General features: G+C 45.0%; 1 protein-coding gene across 5 annotated transcripts in view; it reads right to left on the reverse strand.

The window, feature by feature from the left end:
• The window catches only part of slc4a4b (solute carrier family 4 member 4b), a 55,492-nt gene extending 34,617 nt beyond the window's left edge, over positions 1-20,875 (reverse strand). For 2 of the 5 annotated variants that reach the window (XM_081704220.1, XM_081704218.1), the window contains exons 1-3: positions 20,457-20,875; positions 9,259-9,329; positions 6,734-6,907 (exon numbers count right to left, since the gene is read on the reverse strand). In XM_081704220.1, the coding sequence (XP_081560346.1) occupies positions 6,734-6,907; positions 9,259-9,329; positions 20,457-20,473 (262 nt within the window). In that variant the 5' untranslated portion in view covers positions 20,474-20,875. Of the gene's footprint in view, positions 1-6,733; positions 6,908-9,258; positions 9,330-10,475; positions 10,496-20,456 lie in introns of those variants that run through there. The other 3 variants (XM_035521170.2, XM_035521169.2, XM_081704219.1) reach the window with 2 other exon arrangements.
• Between the last annotated feature and the right edge of the window lie 1,625 nt (positions 20,876-22,500).

The following is a 22,500-nucleotide window of genomic DNA, read 5'->3' on the forward strand; positions in this document are numbered from 1 at the left end:
CTCCTCCTCGTTTAGCAGTATAGCCCGAGGGCCTGCCGTCTCGCACGAGCTTTTATTGCTTCTGCACACAGTAAACAGGTAACTGGATGTATTGCAACAGAGACACAGTTGTTTGCCCCTTTAGAGAAGGAAAGAAGGGGGAGAATGCAAAATGAGACAAACGAGAGAGGGAGAGGAGAAAAGGAAGGATGAAAATGGTGGATTAGCGCTGAATCGATTCATGATTATGAAACAGGCATAAGGGAAAGACTGTCCACGTGGGACAAGAATGGTCACCCACTAAGACCAGACTCTTTCCTTCTTCTGAGTCAGTTCCCGGTTCAAGCATGTAAGAATTACGCCGGTTTTCCCGCTTGCTATTGTGTAGTGTACATTAGCCAGAAATAGAGAAAACAGAGTTTGTGTGTTTGACGGGTCAAAGGTGAGCAGGTAAGCTTGGATTGCAGGTGAGCAATGGAGGGGTGTCATTTTTATGAGCACAGATGAGTATTTATGGGTTTAACGAGTTGGAAATGACTGCTGCTGATATAGGCATACAGCTCAAACCGAAATGTTTCCGGAACGGCGACCAGGCTGTTAAACTGCCTTCAGGCACTGCGGTCTGGTGGTAAGCTAGCATGGGTAATAATAAGGCAGAAAGAGATGAGGGAACACAGCTTTTAGATCAGGTATCGGGCCAGGACAGGATATCAGTGTCGGGGCTGACCCTTAGCAACCCAACAGTATGTTTGGATATTAGGTAAAGGCATACCTCTGAGGGGTGTCGGTTTCTGTCACAGGGCTTTTGGGATTGGTTGGGAATCATTGGGTTTTCAAAGTAACGGCGATTCCAAGGCAGGTAGATTTAAGGAAGCTGACTGGATATGTTGTCAAGTGAGAAAAGTGCACTCTTATCAAGGTTCAGATTATATCTGGAAATCTTATTGATCCGACCGAGTGTTATTTGTCCAGGCAAACATATGAGGAGTTATGATCCTAGATATAAAAACAGCCAAAACCAAAACTTTTAACAAGTTAAAACAGGTGAGCAATTCTACACAATTAAAGGATTTTTCTGCATCCAGTGAAATGACTACTTTAGGGACTGACCATTGCAAGATTGTGTAAATTATATTGAATAGACATCTAAGATTAAAATAAGAGTGACATTTTCTAACAAACCCAGTCTGATCGCAGTTTATTAACAGAAGAAGAACGTTTCACTAAACAGAAGAGAATTCTCTAAGAGATAAACATTTTGCCCACATTTTGACATCCACATTTAGGAGACTTACGGTCTATACAGTTTAAGGAACTTTTTTAGAAGTAAATTGATTATAGGGTAAGTGCTGGAGAAAGACCAGGATTCTAGATCAGGATTCTAGACCCGGATTCCAGACTGTCATTAAACATTGATACTAGTAGGGTGGATAGTTTAGAATAATTTCTTTTAAAATAAAATTCATAAGAAAAATCATCTGGGCAAAGGGACTTCCTGCTCTACATAGATTTAATTGTGAAATTAATTTTCATTTGGTGTAAGAGAGATTTCTATATACATCGACCAAATGTTTATTACTTAGAAAAAAAAAAGGAATCTAGAAGTGTGTGATCAGAAGAGTATGAACAGAAGAGTGTATTGTAGAACTTAAAGAACTGCTCATTTCTTTGGTATGGGTCGCTGACCGGGCCAGAATTGATATCAGTTTGAGAAATCATATGGGTAGCTGACGACTGTCTGAGGTGGTGAGCTAAAGCTTATCTGGCTTTATCTCCATATTCCCAGGAACATGGTTTCAGAACGGCCCCCTCTGCCTGGCCAGGAGAAATTCACCATTATATTGAAGCCTCTGTTTGTATAAGTCTGGCATGGAGGTATATAATCTAAACTAAGAACCAAACAGATAACCTTTACGTACGTCTTAGTTGTAGTGCAACGTTAAAGGAGATGATCTGTTTCCCGTAATAAAGCCGGCACCCGCTGAATTTTTCAGACACCTTTCCTCAGGTGATGATGTTTGAGTGCACATGCAATGCACTGCACAACTGACCATTTCTATTAATGAAATTAAACAATTGTCAGGCACATCCATAGTGTCTGCATGGCGAAACCATTTATCGGTAAAAAATCAGCCATTGGGAACAAAATGAACCTTTATGTGCCAAGCACTACTCCGGACTGTGACGATGAACGGCACTGACTGTATACACCGGATTGTTTGGGAAGTGTCATTTGTCGATTCAGACTGCATTCCTGCATTCCTCCTGCAACCTTCCGCTGTTTACAGCATTCGACCTCCCCCTCAACCACTCTCCTCCAACTCACAATGTTCTGGACCTGATCTTCACCCGTACCACCACGACATCGGACATCGCAGTCGCCCCCCTCTACCTCTCGGACCATCACTTTCTATCCTTCTCTCTCTCCCTTCCTTCTCCTTCCATCCAGTCCTCTCCAACATGTTCCTCCTTCTTCCAAAGCAATCTGCACTCCATAACTCCCTTTTCCCGTACTTCTACTATTTTGTCCACCCTTCCTGACCCTGACTCTCTGTCTTCTCTCTATTTGGATACAATTACAAAATCTTGCATTTCTACACTCTCCTCATCAATGAATCTTCTGTGTCCTCTCTCCTCTAGACCTGCTAAGTCCTCCCTACCTGCCCCCTGGCTAACAGAAACACTTCTGCATAAAAAACTGCAGAGGCGGTGGAGGAAATCTCACCTAGATTCAGACCTCAGCTCATACCAGTCTCTACTTTCCAAGTTCTCACTGGAAGTAACATCTGCAAAGTAATCCTACTACAGAGAGAAATTCGAATCATCCTCATCTGATCCACGCAAGCTCTTCACTATTTTTTCTTGTCTCCTTAATCCTCCCCTCCCCCCCTCATCTCTTACTCCGGAGGATTTTATCACCTTCTTTGAGGAGAAGGTTGCAGCAATCCACCAGTCCTTTTCCTCTGGTCCCACTCCTCCAACCAACATGCATTCCCCAACATCCAACTCTCTGACTTCTTTTTCTCCTCTCTCCACAGATGAAATTCTTCAACTGCTGACTTCCAGCAATCTGACTACATGTCCACTGGATCCAATTCCTTCTGCTCTGTTCCAGACAATCGCAATAGATCTGCTTCCTTTCATCTCTGTCATCATCAACAATTATTTATCTTCTGGACACGTGCCTACTGCATTCAAAACCGCCAGGGTGGTACCAATCCTCAAGAAGGCCACACTTCACAGCTCCAGCGTTACCAACTACAGACTGTTATCACTTCTCTCTTTCCTCTCAAAAGGCCTCGAACGAGCAGTTTATAATCAATTGTCTCTTTTTCTCACCCAGAACCAGCTGCATGATCTCAATCAGTCTGGCTACAGATACAGATACGGCCCTCATAGCAGTGACTTTATGCTGATAAAGCTGCCAAATCTGTTTCGGCAGCCTTTGACACAGTGAACCACAAAATTCTTCTCTCTGTTCTTTCCAGGCTTGGTGTGACTGGCTCTGCTTAGAGATGGTTTCAGTCCTATCTGGGGGGACGGTCCTATCAGGTGACATGGAGAGGATCCACATCCAAACCGTGTAGACTCTCCACTGGTGTTCCACAAGGCTCAGTATTGGGCCCCCTTCTCTTCTCTTTGTATACTCATTCTCTTGGTGATGTAATATCTTCTCATGGTTTCTCATACCACTGCTATGCCAATGACACTCAAGTATTTATTTCTTTTCCACTCTCTTACACGCAGGTCTCCAGACGTATCTCAGCATGCTTGACTGACATCACGTCATGGATGCCAGCCCACCACTTGAAGCTCAGCCCCAGTAAAACCGAGCTTCGGTTCATCCCAGGTACTCCCAATCCTTACCATGACCTCACAGTTTCCTTTGAGAACTCCCTGGTATCACCATCCGAAGCTGCCCGTAGCCTGGGCGTAACTTTGGACAACCAGTTGTCATTCTCAACTCATGTTTCTAATCTAATCCCGTTTTGCAGATGTCTCCTTTGTAACATACAAAGGATTCAACCCTTTCTCTCGCAGGAAGCTACCCAGGTGCTTTTACAGTCTCTTGTGATCTCAAACCTTGACTACTTCATCTCATTACTTGCTTGAGCCATCAAACCTCTACAACCTGTCTAGAATGCAGCAGCACAACTGGTCTTCAATCTTCCAAAGTTCACACGTTATTCTGCTGCTGCGCTCCCTTCATTGGCTCCCAGTAGCTGCATGTATCAGATTTAAAACCTTGATGCTTGCCTACAAAGCCAAAAATGGACCAGCTCCTTCATACATGAGGTCAATGGTCAAAGCCTGATCCGTACCTCGAGTACTTCGAACCTCAAGTACGGCTCGGCTCGAAATGCATTGCTTCAGGTCTCATGGACAACAAGCATCGAGACAATTTTCTGTCCTGGCTCCAAGATGGTAGAATGAACTCCCACTTGCTGTCCGGACAGCAGAGTCCCTTGCAGTCTTCAAACACAGACTGAAGAACCATCTATTTGCAGAATATTTAAAGGACAACTGACCCTGCACTTTGTGTCCCAACACTTTCTGCCCTAGTCCCTAACCACTAGTGCCCCAACACTTCATGCCCTAGTCCCTAACCACTAGTGCCCCAACACTTCATGACCTAGTCCCTAACCACTAGTGCCCCAACACTTTCTGCCCTAGTCCCTAACCACTAGTGCCCCAACACTTCATGCCCTAGTCCCTAACCACTAGTGCCCCAACACTTCATGCCCTAGTCCCTAACCACTAGTGCCCCAACACTTCATGCCCTAGTCCCTAACCACTAGTGCCCCAACACTTCATGCCCTAGTCCCTAACCACTAGTGCCCCAACACTTCATGCCCTAGTCCCTAATGGTGGCAAGCAGCAGTAGTGTAAATGTCCTCAGTCTGCACCAAGCCAATGAGAGCCTCCACTTCCTCTTCAGCCCTTATTGACTTTGACAAAACCAACATTTGCAAATGTGTGCAGGCCAAACCATTTCCAACTCCCTTATCTACTTCAAAGAGGGAATGGTTTCAAAGGCACATGGACCATTCAAATCCGAGTGCACCGTGGAGTCTATCGGTCACCTGAGTGCGCAGCATGCAACCTTGAATGACCCATGGCAGCCACGTGAGGAGGAGCCAGGACAACAAAGCAGATCGCAGAAGGGACGGGGCAGGGGTTGGATCAGGAGGGCCGAGCAGTTCCTGCCCTGCGCCCGGTAACTAAGGAACCCACCCAAGGAAACTGTTTGGTTTCTATGCACACCAAACTGGGAGGCAGAGTGGAGGCCGTGAGAGAAGCCAGGGTGGTTTGCAAAAACACACACAACACACGGACTTGTCCGCTGAAACGCGGGTGCTCACAAACTCTAGAATCAGTGACTGGATCGTTACATCAGTTCCGGCATCTTGAGTGTAGATTAGAGAAACACGTTACCACAAAATAACAAACTCCCTTGTCTCTTTCTCTCTACTCTTCCTTCCATCTCTCTCTCTCTCTCTCTCTCTCTCTCTGTCTGTCTCTCTCTCTCTCTCTGAACTCTCCTCCTGCTCTCTATGTTATTGTCTTTGGGATATTGCAAAGGTGGCACATTTAGCGCTCATATCTCTCCAGATAACAAAATAACCTTTGACTTTTAAGGTATGAAATTATGGGTCTGTTTTGAAGTTGATCATATTTCACAATTTCCCACACGTGCACACAGACCTAAAATCAGGACCGTTTACAATGTGGCACAATAAAGACACAATGAACCATTTAAATGCTTCTCAAGCACAGACATGGAATAGAAATCTAAGAAATCTTTATTGTGTACTCACTTGGAAAGCGGTCCTGATTTTGTGTGTGTGTGTAAACAAAGAATAGAATACTACAAGCATGAGAAAGCTGAGCAAAATCAAATCATAGTACTTCCATCTCAAGATGTAGCCATAAAATTGATCCGTGTATATGATTATATTATACTATTCATGGGTATGTGTTTGAGAAAAAGAAAATTTTTTGTTTCATTCCATTAACTACTGACATTTCTCCCAAATTCTAAATAAAAATAATGTCATTTAGAATAATGCAAAATAAGTTCATAATTATGATTACGATTAATTATTATAATTATTAGAGAACACTAATTATTAGAGAACACTAATTATTTCAGAAATCAGTATTTGGTGGAATAATCCAGATTTTCAATCCCAGTTTTCATGTATCTCGGCCTGCTCTCTCCCAGTCCTTCACGCTGCTTATTAAACGATTCGATTCACGTGATCACCCGATCAGGACATCATTAATTAGAAATAGATTAATAATACTTATATTTTACGTATTTGTGACTTACTAACTGTTTTAAAAGGTTTCCTTTACATACACTTATTGTCTGTGATGGTCTCCCTTGAAATCTCCTTTAATTATAGAAATCACAAATAACTGAATCCACCACATGTGGATTATGTGGTTGTGTGAAGATTCCGCTCTTCCTCAACATAACCCTGCATTTCAGATGACATTATCAAGTCCAGGCTAAGAGTGCACATCCAGGAGGGGTGAGGGAGCTGGATAACTGCGAGGTTAGTGCACCACAGAATTCTTTTTAAATTCTGAGGAGTATTTGGATGCTTTGGGCATACAGTAGCGCAATGCAGGCTGAGAATTTGATGGATGTCTTGGAATCCTGAGTGCATTCTGGGAACTTGTAGGCGTGTTCCTGGGGGGGGGCAGGCCTTGCGAGGGCGGGCACGTGGTAGGTGTTTTTACTTACTGAGTGGCTTGAGGATGCTGGGGAAGGGCTCATCCGCATTCTCGGCATCTGACCTGTCGCTCACGCTTTCCGCTACCCGCTCTCTCTTCTCTTTGTGATTGGCCCGTCTCCGGTGTCTCCGTCGGCGACGGTAACTCTTAGGCACATGAACACCAATGTACACGGTGTGATGACCTGTGCACACACAAAATATAAAGTATGTTAATCTTATAATCCAATTTATGCGCGCACACACACACACACACACACACACACACACACATACACACATACACACATACACACACACATTTTCCCCCACACAGAGCAACAAGTGAAAGAGAGAAAAGGGAATCCTCAGCATCTAAATCAGATATATGTTGTACATAGTAAAAATAGTAATAGCAAACACATACTCTTGTGTGTGTGTGTGTGTGTGTGTGAGAGAGAGAAAAACCTTCTGAAAGGTTGTGCGCACACACACAGAAAATCTGTAATCTGTCTTGACCTGTAATACAGTTATGATACTATAAAAAGTAACCCTGACCTTGAAAAAAACCATAAACACTTTAATAAAACACAAAATAATGTTTGTGATTATTTGATTCCCATTTTCTTAAATATATCTGTGTGTGTGTGTGTGTGTGTGTGTGTGTGTGTGTGTGCATGTGTGTGTGTGTGTGTGTGTTCTTCAGTGGGTGATCTGACCACTATCTCACACACATTAGTGTGTAAATAAATGCTGAGTACTTCCTTTAGAGCGGATCAGGAAGCAGCAGCCATTCCCAGGAAGTCAATTCAAAAACAGAGCAGTGCCTTGTGTCTGACAACCTCATTTGTCTCTCACTCTTGTGCGTGTGCATGCACACACACACACACACACACACACACACACACACACACACACACACACACACACACACACACACACACACAGACACAGACACAAACATTTACACATACACATGCAGGCCCTCCAATCACAACAAACACAGACACACACTGCATAAAAGTGTTTGCGTATGTGCACGTGTACATGAAGGATGTCACGCACACTTATGCGTGAGTGCTTGTTCTGTTCTGTACATCGACTTTACGGAACAACGCTCGATCTGCGGCTGCAGCGACACTCCCGGCATCCGCGAAGATCCCACACAAAGGTTCTTGGGGAAAGGGGACTGTACAGCAAAATTACTCTGAAATGTTTACGGCAGCTACTTAAGTTTTCACCAAAACAGCTGGAAACAGAAATGGGGGTTTCTGGGAATGTGCTCGCACGCGCCCCAGCATTTATCAATACCACTTCATGCGCGTCCCGTACAGAACCAGCTTGACATTCTTGTTTTCCACAACATTACAGAGAAATTGCGCCACGCTAACACGTTACTCACATGGCCTCTCGACAGGAAGGGTTTCAGATTTGTACTTGCGGAGGCTACCTTACATTAGAGTGGACTTCAGTGCGCACCATTCCTCAGCATCATATATTATATTATGTTTTGTTTGTATCTGCCTTGCTAGTTTGTGAAAGAAGTCAAAACCACCTGATGCACTATATAGTCTTATCTTTATAGTGCACCGACCATTCTGTTAGCCACGTGCTAAAGATCTTACCGTGCTCACGTATAAAACGCCAACATTTCTCATTTTTCACATGAAGGCGAGCTGTAGTGATAGGTGCTATTTTTCACTGCTTCGACACGGTGGGACTGAACGTATCGAGCACAACCGAAGTGCGCGGCTCAGAAGGGTGCAGAGGCAGCGATGAGGCACATGTTGTGTGTGTGTGTGTGTGTGTGTGTGCGTGTGTGTGTGTGAGAGAGAGAGAGAGCGAGCGAGGTGTTGTGCCACTTGCTCTAAAGGTTCACGGAAGGGTGAGAAAAAAACAGGAGCCACTTAAAAACAGTACAAAGGTAGGAAAGACTCAGTGTACCCAGAGTGAGCAAGACTTGAGTGCACGTGTGTGTGGTGAGTAGTGGGCTTGCTATAGATAGTCTGTGCAAACAGCACCAGGAATTTAACCAGACTTTCTTAAGACGCTGTCATCACACCTTAGTTGAATTTAACACCACCTTATCGAAGAGCTCTCGCTTTCCTGGGTCTGCGTGCGCGCAGGAGCGCAGAAGATTAGGACAGTAAACACCTTCCTCTGTCTAGAGTGTCATTATCGGCCATAACTCTCCTGCTCCGATCCCTGTGTCGTAACAATAGCTGGCTGGGTCATTTGAGCCGCGCAGGGAAGGAAAGGAGGAGGAAGATGATGAAAAGAAAGTCGGTGAAAGAAAAATGCACGAAAGAAAAACAAAGACGGGAAAAAGAAAAGAAAGCACAAATGAAAACAACGTGTCAAAGGACGAAAACGCCAATGAAAGGAGGAAATTAAGATAAACAATGAATAAGGAAAGAAGAACTCTGATTGTTGAAATTTCCACTGTCCCACTAAGCTCTGAAGAATGTGTGTGTGCGTGTGCGTGCGTGTGTGCGCGCGTGTGTGTGCGTGCGCGTGTGTGTGTGCGTGCGTGCGTGCGTGTGCGTGTGTTTCTTACCCTCGACGTCCTCATCACACAGGTGTTTGACATATGAGGCCCCTCTGTCCACCACTGCCTCGTCATCCATTCTGCAAAGACAGACAAATGGAGAGAGAGAGAGAGAGAGAGAGAGATTTCAGAAAACAGCGTCAAAAGGTCAAAACTGAACTCACTTTTGTATGGCAACTGAGGACATCACCAATACACCACCAGTATCAACAGCCCATTTCTTAAATCATAATATCAGTTTTAGCTTGATATTAACTATTAATCAATATTTTGTTCCTATATGAAACTTCATTTTACTGCATTCATGGACCTCGAGTGTTTTTCTCTCTCTCTGTGTGTGTGTCTGTGTGTGTGTGTGTGTGTGTGTGTGTGTGTGTTTAGAGAACATTCATTCTACTGAATCTGATCAGTTTAACTCCATTACAAGATTGAGTCTTTTCTTGGAGTAAGTCACTCTGTCTAAAGGGATCCTTCATCCAGTCTATCTTTGTATCTTAATCTTGTTAATCTGCATTCAGAAAACAAGTTGCTCCCATTCTCTCTCCATCCCACAACACCAGCGTACTGGTCTGAAATTCGTTTCTTCGTATTGTTTAGTGCATAAAGGGCAAAATCTAATCGAGCTCTCCATCTCCTTCATATGTTGGGAGCTGTATGTGACATTCTCCATTACTTAGTCTCTGGTACTGCAGGTGAAACACTCTCAATTAAGGGACATAAAACAATACACACAAACAGAATATAACACAAAACACCACACAATACAAACAATAACAACAATACAACACACACACACATATCAAAAACACATCAAAGACCCAAACATAACAGAACACACACACACACCCCCACCCCCACCACACACACATATCAAAAACACATCAAAGACCCAAACATAACAGAAATAACACACACACACACACACACACCACCAACTTTCAAACCTACAAAGTCTCTATTCTTTGACTGTGTATCCCTCTGTTAGCCCAAGCTAATTCTTTGACTGTGTATCCCTCTGTTAGCCCAAGCTAATTCTTTGACTGTGTATCCCTGTGAGAGGTGGACGGATAAGCAACGCCTCCTTCCTTAGTGAATACGGGCCTCTGTTCTCTGTATACCTCTTTGCTAGTCTCCTTCCTTTCAGTTCAGCAAAGCTTTAGCAGTACAAACCAACTGACTGACTGGCTGTCTGTCTGTCTTGAATCACAGTTGCCTGGTGCCCTTACTCTTCACTTCAACTTTATCCTCCAATATTTCGTTGCCTAGATTGTTTTGTTTGTTCGTCCTCCTTCCTTTTTCTCGGCCCGTCGCTCTGCTGACCTCGCTCTCTGATCGTGGCTACTGCAACGAGCTGCCTGGATTACCCAGCTGAGAGAGGCTGGCAGGACAGAGTGAGAAAGGGGGTGAGATGGGGAGAGAGGGAGAGAGAGAGAGAGAGAGAGAGAGAGAGAGAGAGGGAGAGAGGGAGAGGGAGAGAGAGAGAGAGGGGGAGAGAGAGAGAGAGAGAGAGAGAGAGAGGGGGGGGGAGAGAGGGAGAGAGAGAGAGAGAGAGAGAGAGGGAGGGAGGGAGGGAGAGAGAGAGAGAGAGAGAGAGGGAGGGAGAGAGAGAGAGAGAGAGAGAGAGAGAGGGGGAGAGAGGGAGAGGGAGAGAGAGAGAGAGGGGGAGAGAGAGAGGGAGAGAGGGGAAGAGAGAGAGAGAGGGGGAGAGAGGGAGAGAGAGAGAGAGAGAGAGAGAGGGAGGGAGGGAGGGAGAGAGAGAGAGAGAGAGAGAGGGAGGGAGAGAGAGAGAGAGAGAGAGAGAGAGAGAGAGAGAGAGGGAGGGAGAGAGAGTTGCTCTTCTTAAACCCAGTTCACCTTACATAACCTCTTATTACAGCTTACCCAAAGCGCAGGCAGAAAGTAGAGCTGCTGAGAGATCTGATTAAACTCACACCTTGTCTTGCCACAGGTTTTAATCCTCTGTAAAATAACTATTAAAAGGCTTCGAGGAACTTCAGGAGGAGCCTCTGTTTGGAGGCTGATGAGGCCATTACTGAGGTGCCTACACATTATGTAGGAAGAAGCAAGTTCTTGTAAATAAAACCTCTCCTACCCTTAAACCGAGAGCTAACTAGCAGCTGCTGACACCTGGCACTGGTATTTAGGCTTTTTATTTATGTTTGTGTTTGCTTGTTTGTTTACCGAACTATAAGCAAAGTTCTGACTGGCTCTGAGCCTCAATCGTCAGACATGCTGGGCTATTTTCAGAATTTGTGTGCTCTGAGTTTATTGATCATCAGTTCCACGTAAAAATAGGATCCTAAAGTTAGACTGCAAATGATCCAGAAACACTAAATGCCACCTGCCCCGCTTCAGAGAACCTTATTAACACTCTCTGTCCGGTTCCATTTCACTGTACGACTGCGGCTGCTTTTGAAGGGGTGGGAAACGAGGGAGAGTGAGAAAGTGAGAAAATAGTACTGCAGAATTCTGTGTGCCTATACAATGTAAGTAGAGGAATCGACTCAAGATATTTTTAAAAGGGGGACCAGGGTGATTTTGAAAGGTTTTGTGTTTCTCAGTTTAGCTGTGAGGTTTTCTAAATTCAAGTGATCAATTAACCTTTTACAAGCCAGGTTTGTTCTATTTTTCCGGTGGAGTTATGTGATTATTTTGGTCAGAGTAAGTGATATTAATTTGAATGGTCAGAATGGTCAGGTGATGGCTGTTCACCCAGTAGTGCTGTAATGGGTCATGATGGCACATTGCCCATAACCAGCCGAGGTCAGATTGCCTGTGGACGACCGCTCAACTGACAATGTACCATTTTCAGATTAATTTATTCGGTAGGGAGACATTTCTCTGAAATACTCGAGCCACTTCTGGTGAAGTTGTTTTGTCCAATATGATGTTGTCATGGTCTGTCAGGGTTGTTGTAAAGGAGTGTGGTATTGTTTTCTGATAAGAACAGATTTTTTTGTTTTTGTTTGTTTTTTTAGTTTAGCTGTAAGCGCCCAGGACTCTGTAAACTATGTTCCTTGTACAAAGCAGCTTAGAGCTTGTGCGCTGTACACAGCTGCAAATCCAACGTAACGTAAAGCATTTTAAATGTCTTTTGGCAGCACACGAGGTCCTGACATCGTGAAAGCTGATCAAAAAACTGCGTTTCCCTTCTGGATCCCTGGTGGAATTTAGACAGGAAGCAGTCAAGGAGAGAACATGAACAGATGTTCAGTTTCACAAGTGAGATCACTTAAAACAATATCTTTATATATATATATATAAAAGCATCTGTAAAGCGTGCTTGAGTTCAAGAAAGGCACTATATAAATGAAACTGATAATAATAACAATAATAACAACAACAACAACAATAATAATAATAATTAAACCTGCACTGCAGTGTAGTTCATAAGGTTCCCACCCCTATGTGAATTAGCTATCAGACGCAGTAGGAAGATCTGCCTGATTCTGTCATTTATGCAGGGCGCTTCCTCTCTGTACTTATCCTATCGAGTAACAATAAAAGACGCACACCGCATTACACTGGACTGACATCAGGCTGTGAATCAGGACATGTATTTAATCATTCCCAGCACTTCTGAAGAACACGCCTTATGAGACAAGCGATATAGTCTTCCAAGCAGGCGCAGGTGCTCTAGGACATGGAAGGGTCAAAGGTTACGGCAGTTGCGTCATCGTAGTTGCAAGAGCGTAGAACCAAAGGCTGCAAAGTGACCCCGCCCGATCCATGTACCCGACTTGATCCGTGTACCCTGTCTGATCTGGACTGCGCGTGTTTGAGGTTATGTTCTACAGTGCTGCCCCATTTGTATGTTTTTGTCATTGTGCATTCATCTTCACCAAAGAAAATCTGGTGAAAAATAAAGGTTTTTGTAATACAGGTAAGTCCAAAGTCTGCTACTCTAGCCCTGCAATTCCACCAGGGTCAAACGGGGTCATATTCTGTTTTGTTCTTGGTGTGGCATGGCGTTCTACGTGTGTGGGTGTGGCGCGCATTGCGTGTGGGCGTGGCGTCCAGCCCTCTCTAACTTTCCTTTATGCAATCTCTATCTGGCTTTGAAGAAGACGGGACAATTTAACGGAATAATACCCCAAGATACCTGCTGGCGGCCCTTTGGAAAAAAGTGGATATACGATGTTAAATTACATATGATGACTGGCACTGATGTTGAAATACAGCTTGTGTACTCAATGTTGTATGTAAACATACACAAAGCCTATACATACACTCACATACCCCCCCCCCACACACACACACACACGTGTATCACGTTCGTCTTTCCTCTCAGTCAGCTGAGGTTACGGCAGGTCAGCCCATCATGAACACAACCCTGCACCTGAGCGCGTACATGTTGCACTTTCAGAAGAACTTGTGGACATGTGGACTTTCAGCAGACACAGTGAAGACAGACCACAAGCATTGTGTGCGCATACGAGGCTACAAATGCTGGATTTTGTGCACTCCACATGGACATGACAGATGCTTTTCCGTGCGCCTCTACGCTGCCCTGCACGGCACGGGCACTTTCGCCGGCCGTTGGCGTCGGCCGGTCCCCTCCGGGCGTGGGCCAGACGGCGAAGTGAAACCCACGATGAATGTGGAGTTCGTGTTACTGCTGGTGTTACCGCGACACCGTCTGTGGTGTCTTGTTGCAGGGGAAGGATGGCTTACAGGAGTACGACTCTAACATAGCCATTGCACACTTCTGCTTCCTGTCACTCGGATTAGATTCAGGTATGCTGGGGTTGAGATGCGCGCGCGGTGCTGAGACATTCAACTGAGCCACAACTGAGATGACAATCAGAGAACACAGATTAAAGTGTTAATGCGGCTTCTAGCAAAGCCATATTGTGGGTGTATGCTTAGCTTAATGCTAAGAAGTGGTAAGGCCTCACTATCAGATGCTGCTAATGGGTTATCTGAAGTGAAAAAGGCAGAATCAGTCATGTGACTGTCATGTGACAAGACTCTTCAGGCACGCTGAGGCTTCTTTCTGAGAATTTCCAGCTGTCAGTTATTCACACGTTCAAGGAAGAGGAAGTGGGAGGGGCCTCAGAGTTTTACATGGCCCACATGGTTCCAGTGCAGACATGCCTACGCACACAGTGTTGGCAGACACCACATGCCATCACATCAACACGTGCACGCACACACACACACACACACACACACACACACACACACACACACACACACACACACACACACACACCTCGTCGGGCAGGTTCTCGTCGGGCAAATCATGTTTGTGGAAGTAGTGCTTGTTTCGGGGTTGTGACAACTGGACTGGCTCCCTCAGGCCAGGAGCAGATCAGCAGATCCCACGGTCTCACACATCTCTGGGGCTGAGTTCTGTTCAGTCCAAGTCCTCTGATGTTTTGGTTCATAACCAGCAGTGGTTAGCAGCCCAGCTCTGTGAACTAAACTCCCCTGTATTCAACATCTCAGGGTTTGAACAAAAGTAAACCCACTTTCATTCCATTAGCCCCAGTTTGCTAACACCAGATAAGCTCTGGAGCCTGATAGCTGCACCTTAAGTGTGTTTGTAGGTCTTTGTAAATACAGAGAACACACTCTTTTGGTTTAACCTGAAGTGCTTACTTGGCTTTGACCTAAGATTTGTCTGCGCCCTACAGACTACCTTATTGTTAGCCAAACCGTTATGAACTACGTACACCAAGGCCGGACCTATTAATTCCAGGGAAGGGCTGACGATTGAACAGCAGGTGGAGCGAAAGCCCCAGGGCACATTCATTCAGGATGGGGAGAGCGAGTTTGGTCTGGGTGTCGCCAGTGACACAAAGCCCGTCGAATCTGGGACAGTCGCCACCCAGACCAAACCTGCTCTTATCGTCCTGAGGAAGCCGGTCCGTCGGCTTGAACTCGAGCCATCTCTTGTCGTCTTCCGTCTGTACCTTTCCTGTCTAGTCAAAATGCGGAATTTTAGGGCAGAGGACCTAAAACCTATCCCCTTCTGACTGGACTGACATAACTCCCCCGAGCAATTGGACACGTTTTTACGCAATACGCTTGCCTCATGACAACATGAGCCAATTAGAAACAGCCATTTGTGAAACCACAGCTGATGCATGAGTACAAAGTTAACCCATAATAAATCACAAGCCTTCTTCAAAAAACTTCACAGCTGTCTGCAACATAAAAGCACCTGTTTTAAAAATGTCAGTTGGTGAGGAACCGCATGTACTAGAACATCACACCAATAAGGTAAAACTTACCGACTCTTCACGGATGTTCTGGATCTAGTTCCTAGCCAACAGTCGTAACTGCAGTCACTGTTTGTGAGACAACCCATTAAGTCTCACAAAGACCAAGAGACAAACTAGACTCCACAGAGAGTCAAACACGTTACATGTCTTAACACGTATGGCTCACAGTCTTTCCCCGATCCCCTGAAACGGGATTCTGATCAGCACTGAGTGTTTGGGAGACAACAGCATAAACGTCCAGGATCCACCCCACAGTTTTGTCAGGACAGCATAAAGGTCCGGGATCCAGACCTCAGTTTTGTCAGGACAGCATAAAGGTCCGGGATCCAGACCACAGTTTTGTCAGGACAGCATAAAGGTCCGGGATCCAGACCACAGTTTTATCAGGACAGCATAAAAGTCCAGGATCCAGACCACAGTTTTATCAGGACAGCATAAAGGTCCAGGATCCAGACCACAGTTTTATCAGGACAGCATAAAGGTCCGGGATCCAGACCACAGTTTTATCAGGACAGCATAAAGGTCCAGGATCCAGACCACAGTTTTATCAGGACAGCATAAAAGTCCAGGATCCAGACCACAGTTTTGTCAGTACAGCTTTGTCATGTTTTTTTTTTGTTTTTGTTTTTTTGGCATCCTTGATTCTTTCAAGGTAATGGCATGGGAGTGAAATAGACTTTAAAAAGATTTCAAAATATGGTCCGGACATTGTCCGGCTGAGTCAAGGGTACAGAACAGCACTCAACCACTATATAATCACTATGTCTATGGATGTACATATGTACATATGCTTCATCTAGAGTATCTCCTCTAGATGACTCCTAAACTAACCTGACAACTTAGTCAAATTTTTTCAGTCCCGCATTGTTATCGAGTGTCAGGAACAGTGATTTAGCAGCCAGCGGCGGGGGGAAAAAACCCACATACGCTAGCCGCACAGTTGTGCGTGAGTTTGAATACAGAAAAACAAACCTTGTTTCAACACCCCTTTGTTTTGATACATGTCCCACATCAACCTTTAATCTGACTTTATATACCAGTCAACACTCCAAATTGAATTGAATTAGGTGGAGGAGGGACAGTGAATCAGCTGGAAACTGAGGTGAATTAGGTGGAGCAGTGAAGGGGTGCGTAGTGAGATTAAGTCCTGAAATAACTCCAGCTGTGTTTGGTGGTATCCGAATGAATACTGAAGTGTTCGTTCAGCACTGAACCCAAACCTGAATCCATCACATCACAGTCCCCCACTGGGGTCTCACACACCTGATTAAATAAAAGAGCAGGCTAATGGGGACATTAATTAACTATTGGCCAATAGTGGGGATAATGTAAATATTAATTAACTATTGGCCAATAAGAACAAATGCAAATATTGAAGACTTATGTGGCTAATAGAGGATACTAGAGAACTAGGTTGCAAACTGCATAGAGATGTGTGTGTGTGGATACAGGAATGTTTGGTTATAGCACTAAAGACCTGTGTTCCTCCGTGTGGTTGGCAGGCGGGCATTCATTGACTCTTACAGTGGCGGGATGGCATTAACCAGGATTACATTAGTCTGGATTGGTCTGGATTGGCCATGTCTAATGGTCAGGGTGCTTGCATCACTGTTTCTAATGCTGGAATCATACTCATAAGTCATACTTCTTCATCACCCTCATTATTTCTGCCATTTTGAAATAACTGCAGCGCATCCAGGACATCCACGACAGAACAGTTGCCACCGCTGAGAAATTTCCAGAAATAAAGAACAGAAGAATTGCAGGTATGTGACAGATTCTAGGACTCCAGATGTACTGGTACAGTACTGATACTGGTTCCTGGATTACATGAAGCGCTGTGCCTTTTTGGGTGTTCCATCTAAATCTAGTTAATTATGAGCCATTCCCAAGTTATGCTCTCGAAGAATTTGACTTGGTACTTAATAAAGCTGCAATTAAAGTGTGCAAGAGATTTACAGTATGTGTAGAGCAGGTGAGTTCAGTATGCTAGTTTTCTAGACAGATTACTAAAATAAAAAGCTTTATCTGTGTGTGTGTTTGTATGTGTGTGTGTGTTTCTGTGAGTATGTGTGTGTGTGTGTGTCTATGTGTGTGTGTGTGTGTGCATGCATGTGTGAGTGTGTGTGTGTGTGTGTGAGTGTGTGTGTGTGTGTGAGTGTGTGTGTGTGTGAGTGTGAGTATGTGTGTGTGTGTCTATGTGTGTGTGTGTCTATGTGTGTGTGTGCGCGTGTGTGTGTGTGTGTGTGAGTGTGTGTGTGTTTGTATGTGTGTGTGTGTGTGTGCGTGTGTGTGTGTGTTTGTATGTGTGTGTGTGTATGTGTGCGTGCGTGCGTGTGTGAGTGTGTGCGCGTGTGTGTGTGTGCGCGTGTGTATGTGCTTGTGTGTGTGTGTATGTGTGTGTGCGTGCGTGTGAGCGTGTGTGTGTGTGCGTGTATGTGTGTGTGTCTATGTGTGTGTGTGTGTGTTTGTGTGTTTGTATGTGTGTGTGTATGTATGTGTGTGTGTGTGTGTGTGTTTGTGTGTGTATGTGTGTGTGTGTGTGTGTGTATGTGTGTTTGTATGTGTGTCTATGTGTGTGTGTGTTTGTATGTGTGTGTGTGTGTGTGTGTCTATGTGTGTGTGTCTATGTGTGTGTGTGTGTTTGTGTGTTTGTATGTGTGTGTGTGTGTATGTGTGTGCGTGTGCGCGTGTGTGTGTGCGCGTGTGTATGTGCTTGTGTGTGTGTGTGTGTGTTTGTATGTGTATGTGTGTGTGTGTGTGTGTGCATGTGTATGTGCTTGTGTGTGTGTGTGTGTGTGTGTTTGTATGTGTATGTGTGTGTGTATGTGTGTGTGTGTGTGTTTGTATGTGTGTGTGTATGTATGTGTGTGTGTGTGTGTGTGTGTGTGTGTGTGTGTGTGTATATGTGTTTGTATGTGTGTGTGTGTGTGTGTGTGTGTGTGTGTGTGTATATGTGTGTGTGTGTGTGTGTGTGTGTGTGTGTGTGTGTATATGTGTGTGTGTGTGTATATGTGTGTGTGTGTGTGTGTGTGTGTGTGTGTGTGTGTGTGTGTGTGTGGGGTCTGGGGAGGCACTGGCACAATCATTCAGTCCAAATTTAGCTGAAAAGAGAACTCCTAGTGCTCAAATTTGCAAAGTTCAAGACAGCGATCAACAGAGAGAGCTGGTGCTAATTGCCGTTTGTTATGACTATATGATGACTATATGTTAACATGTGTATATATAACGTGACCTAAGAGGTGGTATTTGAAAACAGACTGTTAACTCCACCTCCAACATTAACCTTTGCAATGCAGAAGGCCACAATATGCAAATGAGCCCTGACAGACTTTGTTTTTTTTCATCGTGAGCTTCCTGTCCAGCCTCTGGTGATGAAGATAAGCGTTCATTGGGCGCTCTGATAAATCGTCACTGTGCACAGACCCAACGCAAGGTCAAGCTGGGTCAAAATAATGGAGGCCATCCACTGACCAGTAACATGTCACGATCACAATATGTAGCACTACAGCCTTTTTATACATATACAAGGAACCTAGCAAACGTTACACTCTCCTTCCTTCTGGTTTTTCTTTTTTGTCTCCTTTTGTCCTCCGCCAAATCAATACGTAGCTTTTCTATTGCTCCCACCAACACACGATTTTTTACTCCTTCGGCCTGATAAGTGAACTCTTTGAACCCATGCACAGATGACTGAACAGGGATATGTTTACACTGAAGGATACTGCCCATCAGTCTTTGGTACACATTGGAGATTCCATCGTGGCTAAGGGACTTTTTTCCGCCCCTCTTCTCGCCAGTAATAACTACTGGAATTTTTTTTTACACAATATACCTGTTTAGATAAGAAAACTTACCAGGAAATGTGTTTGAGTGCTGTGACTGATGTTGCTGTTTCCTGTGTGGGAATATTTAGACAATAGTAAAGAATGCTGATGGACAGGTATAATAGGAAGAAGACAGGATTAGCAGAGCTCGTCTGTTGGCTCAAGCGTTGAACTACGCGGAAACTGTCCAATTTTAACAGACGGTAAACCTAAAGAATCTCGCATGCATCTCCTTGTCGCTCCGCGCTTTAACAGAGCAAAGCCAAATATAAACACAGACTCAGAATAAGTGCCAAACTCGGATTATTTTCACACACCACCGCTTTCTTATCCTAATACAGTCCTGCAAGCAAGATTGATTTCGGCGCATTAATCGCTTAATTATTATCTGACGAAGCTAATCACGCCGTAAAGAGGATAAGCGACGCGCAGCGCAGAAACTGATGACTGAGAAACGTCGGTCACAGTCCAGGATCTAGATCAGTCGGCGTTTATCTGTCAGCGATAAACTTTACATCTCACGACTTCCCGAGGACATGACAACGAACACATGCTGCATTCGCGCCCCCCCCAAATAGAGAAGAGACGCTTTGACCACCGACACCGGGGTACCGCAGTTTGCACCGTTAACCGGCGCTACCGTGTGGCCCGCTAGGCGTTGAGGATCTAACCGACTGCGACGGGCCGTTCTTGGAAACAGTGGCTTCAGTGAAGCTCTAACGACTGCGACTAAGCCTTCGTCTCTTTGCAGTCGGCGCAGTTGGTCAAGCCCGTCGCGGACTTGACTCGTCGTTTCGCAAGCACCGCAGCGTAACGGAGCCGCTGTAACAGCGCAGGTGCTTTTCTCCTGCGCTGGCGCGCAGGGCCGAGCTTGAACCGCAAGACGCTTAAGACGCTAAACTACGTCACCCGCACACCACGGCAGCTTGCGGAACGTGCTGCGAACGGTGAGTAACCGAGAATGAGCCGAAATTTGAACCGATCACCAGAAGCGCGCCAGCAGAAAGAAAGCGGTCTCTGTTACAGCTTTACATCTGCTCAAGGGAAGAGCACCCCGCGTGGTGAAGCCCGCGCTGAAGTGGAGAAAAACACAGGTAACTTAAAGTAACTCAGAACTAGTTGTTTTGTTTTGTTTTTCGGAAATACTCACTTGCTTTTGTCGCTCATTTCGTGGGTGCTTGCGCGTCCACTTCTCCCGGACGTTTGCTTCCGAAGTGCGCCCCGATGCCTCGAAGTACAAAACGTCTCGTCAGCCTGACAACGTGCGCGAGTGTTTCGATGCAGCACTTTCTCAATGTCCAGTTTCAGCGATATCGCCACCCGCTTAACGCAAAGTATAACGGAGAGAGAGAGAGAGAAAAAATCCCCAAAAACTTCGTCGAAGCTTACTTAGACTGATCTATTTTGATCTATCCGAACGGAAGGGTTTTCTTCACCGACTCTGCAAACGTCAGTCAAACAATATGTTCTCCTCATTCATAAATCAACCTCTCACGCCTCACGGGAGCCGACAAAACGTCCACATGTCCTGCCCGCTGCGACCGTGCGGCGACTCCTGCTGCGCCTCGCGTCTCGTCCCATATTTAAAGTTCCAGCCCTCCTCCCGCGTGACGACACGAGTGGGAGGTTAGAGGCGCGCGGAGTCAAGGTTCCGGCCGTGCCACGTCGGAGCACTGACACATTTCAGCAATATTCCGTATGCACCTGAAGTGGCTGAACCGTTATTTCTGCCCTACCTCGGCAGAACAATCGTTAGATGGGAATACGGACAAGCAAAGGTGCGCTCGTTCGCGTAAATTGTTTGACGCGCCTGTAAACTATAATCAAAGGCCGGAATACCATGATAAACATGAACAGATGCTTGACCAAACTGCGAGTGCTGCATTGTCCAGATTTTTGCCTACATTGAATTGACTGCATAATATAAATTCCCCTGACAGTCTGAGCCAACACTGTACATCATTAATCACACAGCTGCTGTGTATAAAAAGAGTTGTCTTTTAATACCATTTATAACCAAGTGTACATTAAAATGTTAAACATTACGTATACAATAAGCCTCAAATTTAAACGCGGCAGATGGCAAACGGTCTGACGTCTCTAATATCATTTATTTCCTTATTTGGATGAACTTTCCTTTTGAAAGTGCCAAAAGTAGACTACAGCCCGACCTACTCCAAAACGCTACAGTCGAACTCCCCAGCGTTCCCAGTAAAGGAACTGTTCTAAAAGCAAAAGGCAGTTACTGCCTTTTGCTTTTAGAACAGTTAGACTGCCTTTTGCTATTAGAACAGTTCCTTTACTGGGAACTGTGCCGGTCCTTGTGCATTCTTGCCTTTTAATTTTTACATCCGTCTGAGAGGCTGATGTTTTGAGCAAGAGTACTGTTCAAGACATTTCTCCCAAATCTTCCTTCCTTTAAGTGGATTCTCTTGGGATTTATAACCAAATTCCAAGATCTACGTTTCATTGTGTCCAGTACGGGGAAAGACCAAGGGCCATTTCAACTTGACACTTCTGCGGCGGTTATTGCCGTTGTCTTTTGATGCCACGTTGTTCCCATAATATCGCTAAACGTGTGTACCCGTCTGCACGTTCTGCTTGGAACCTTTTCCGACTACGATGACACATTCAAAACAAAAAGTTGTGTGCTAACGTGTTTACACCTGCAGTTTTTGGACTTACATTCTGGGTAATATGTGCATGTAAACTGTAGCTTTTGCTGAACTTGCCATTGGGCATTGACACTATAATAAACTGCATCTTGCGTCAGTCACAAGGGAACGGCCGTGATGTCTGCACAATGGAATAGAAAAAGCACGACTCTCATTTGGGTTTTAAGCAAGCACAGAAGCCAGAATGAAGCCGGACAAACCCATCCGAGGTTTTTTTTTTATCCTAATGGATCCAGGGACATAGGACAGGCTCCTCTGAGCAAAGGCGATGTTCTGTATCCAACTGCGACTGACCCAGGCAGACAGTACTGTGGTACCCGAGGCATATTTAAACTTGAACATTGCAGTTCTGTTCGTCTTTCTTTTCCATGGACAACAGCGCCCCCCCACTGATTGTTTGCGTATATTACATGATGGAATTCATAAAACAGAACCCCAGTTGACCACTCTTGACCTTAAGAACTGCTTGGTATTTTTTTTTAATGTTGTCCCAAAAATGTTGATTTGTTGAGGGATACT

Source organism: Electrophorus electricus, chromosome 21, assembly GCF_041902795.1.
Source record: "Electrophorus electricus isolate QZ-2024a chromosome 21, ASM4190279v1, whole genome shotgun sequence".
NCBI classification, from domain to species: domain Eukaryota; kingdom Metazoa; phylum Chordata; class Actinopteri; order Gymnotiformes; family Gymnotidae; genus Electrophorus; species Electrophorus electricus.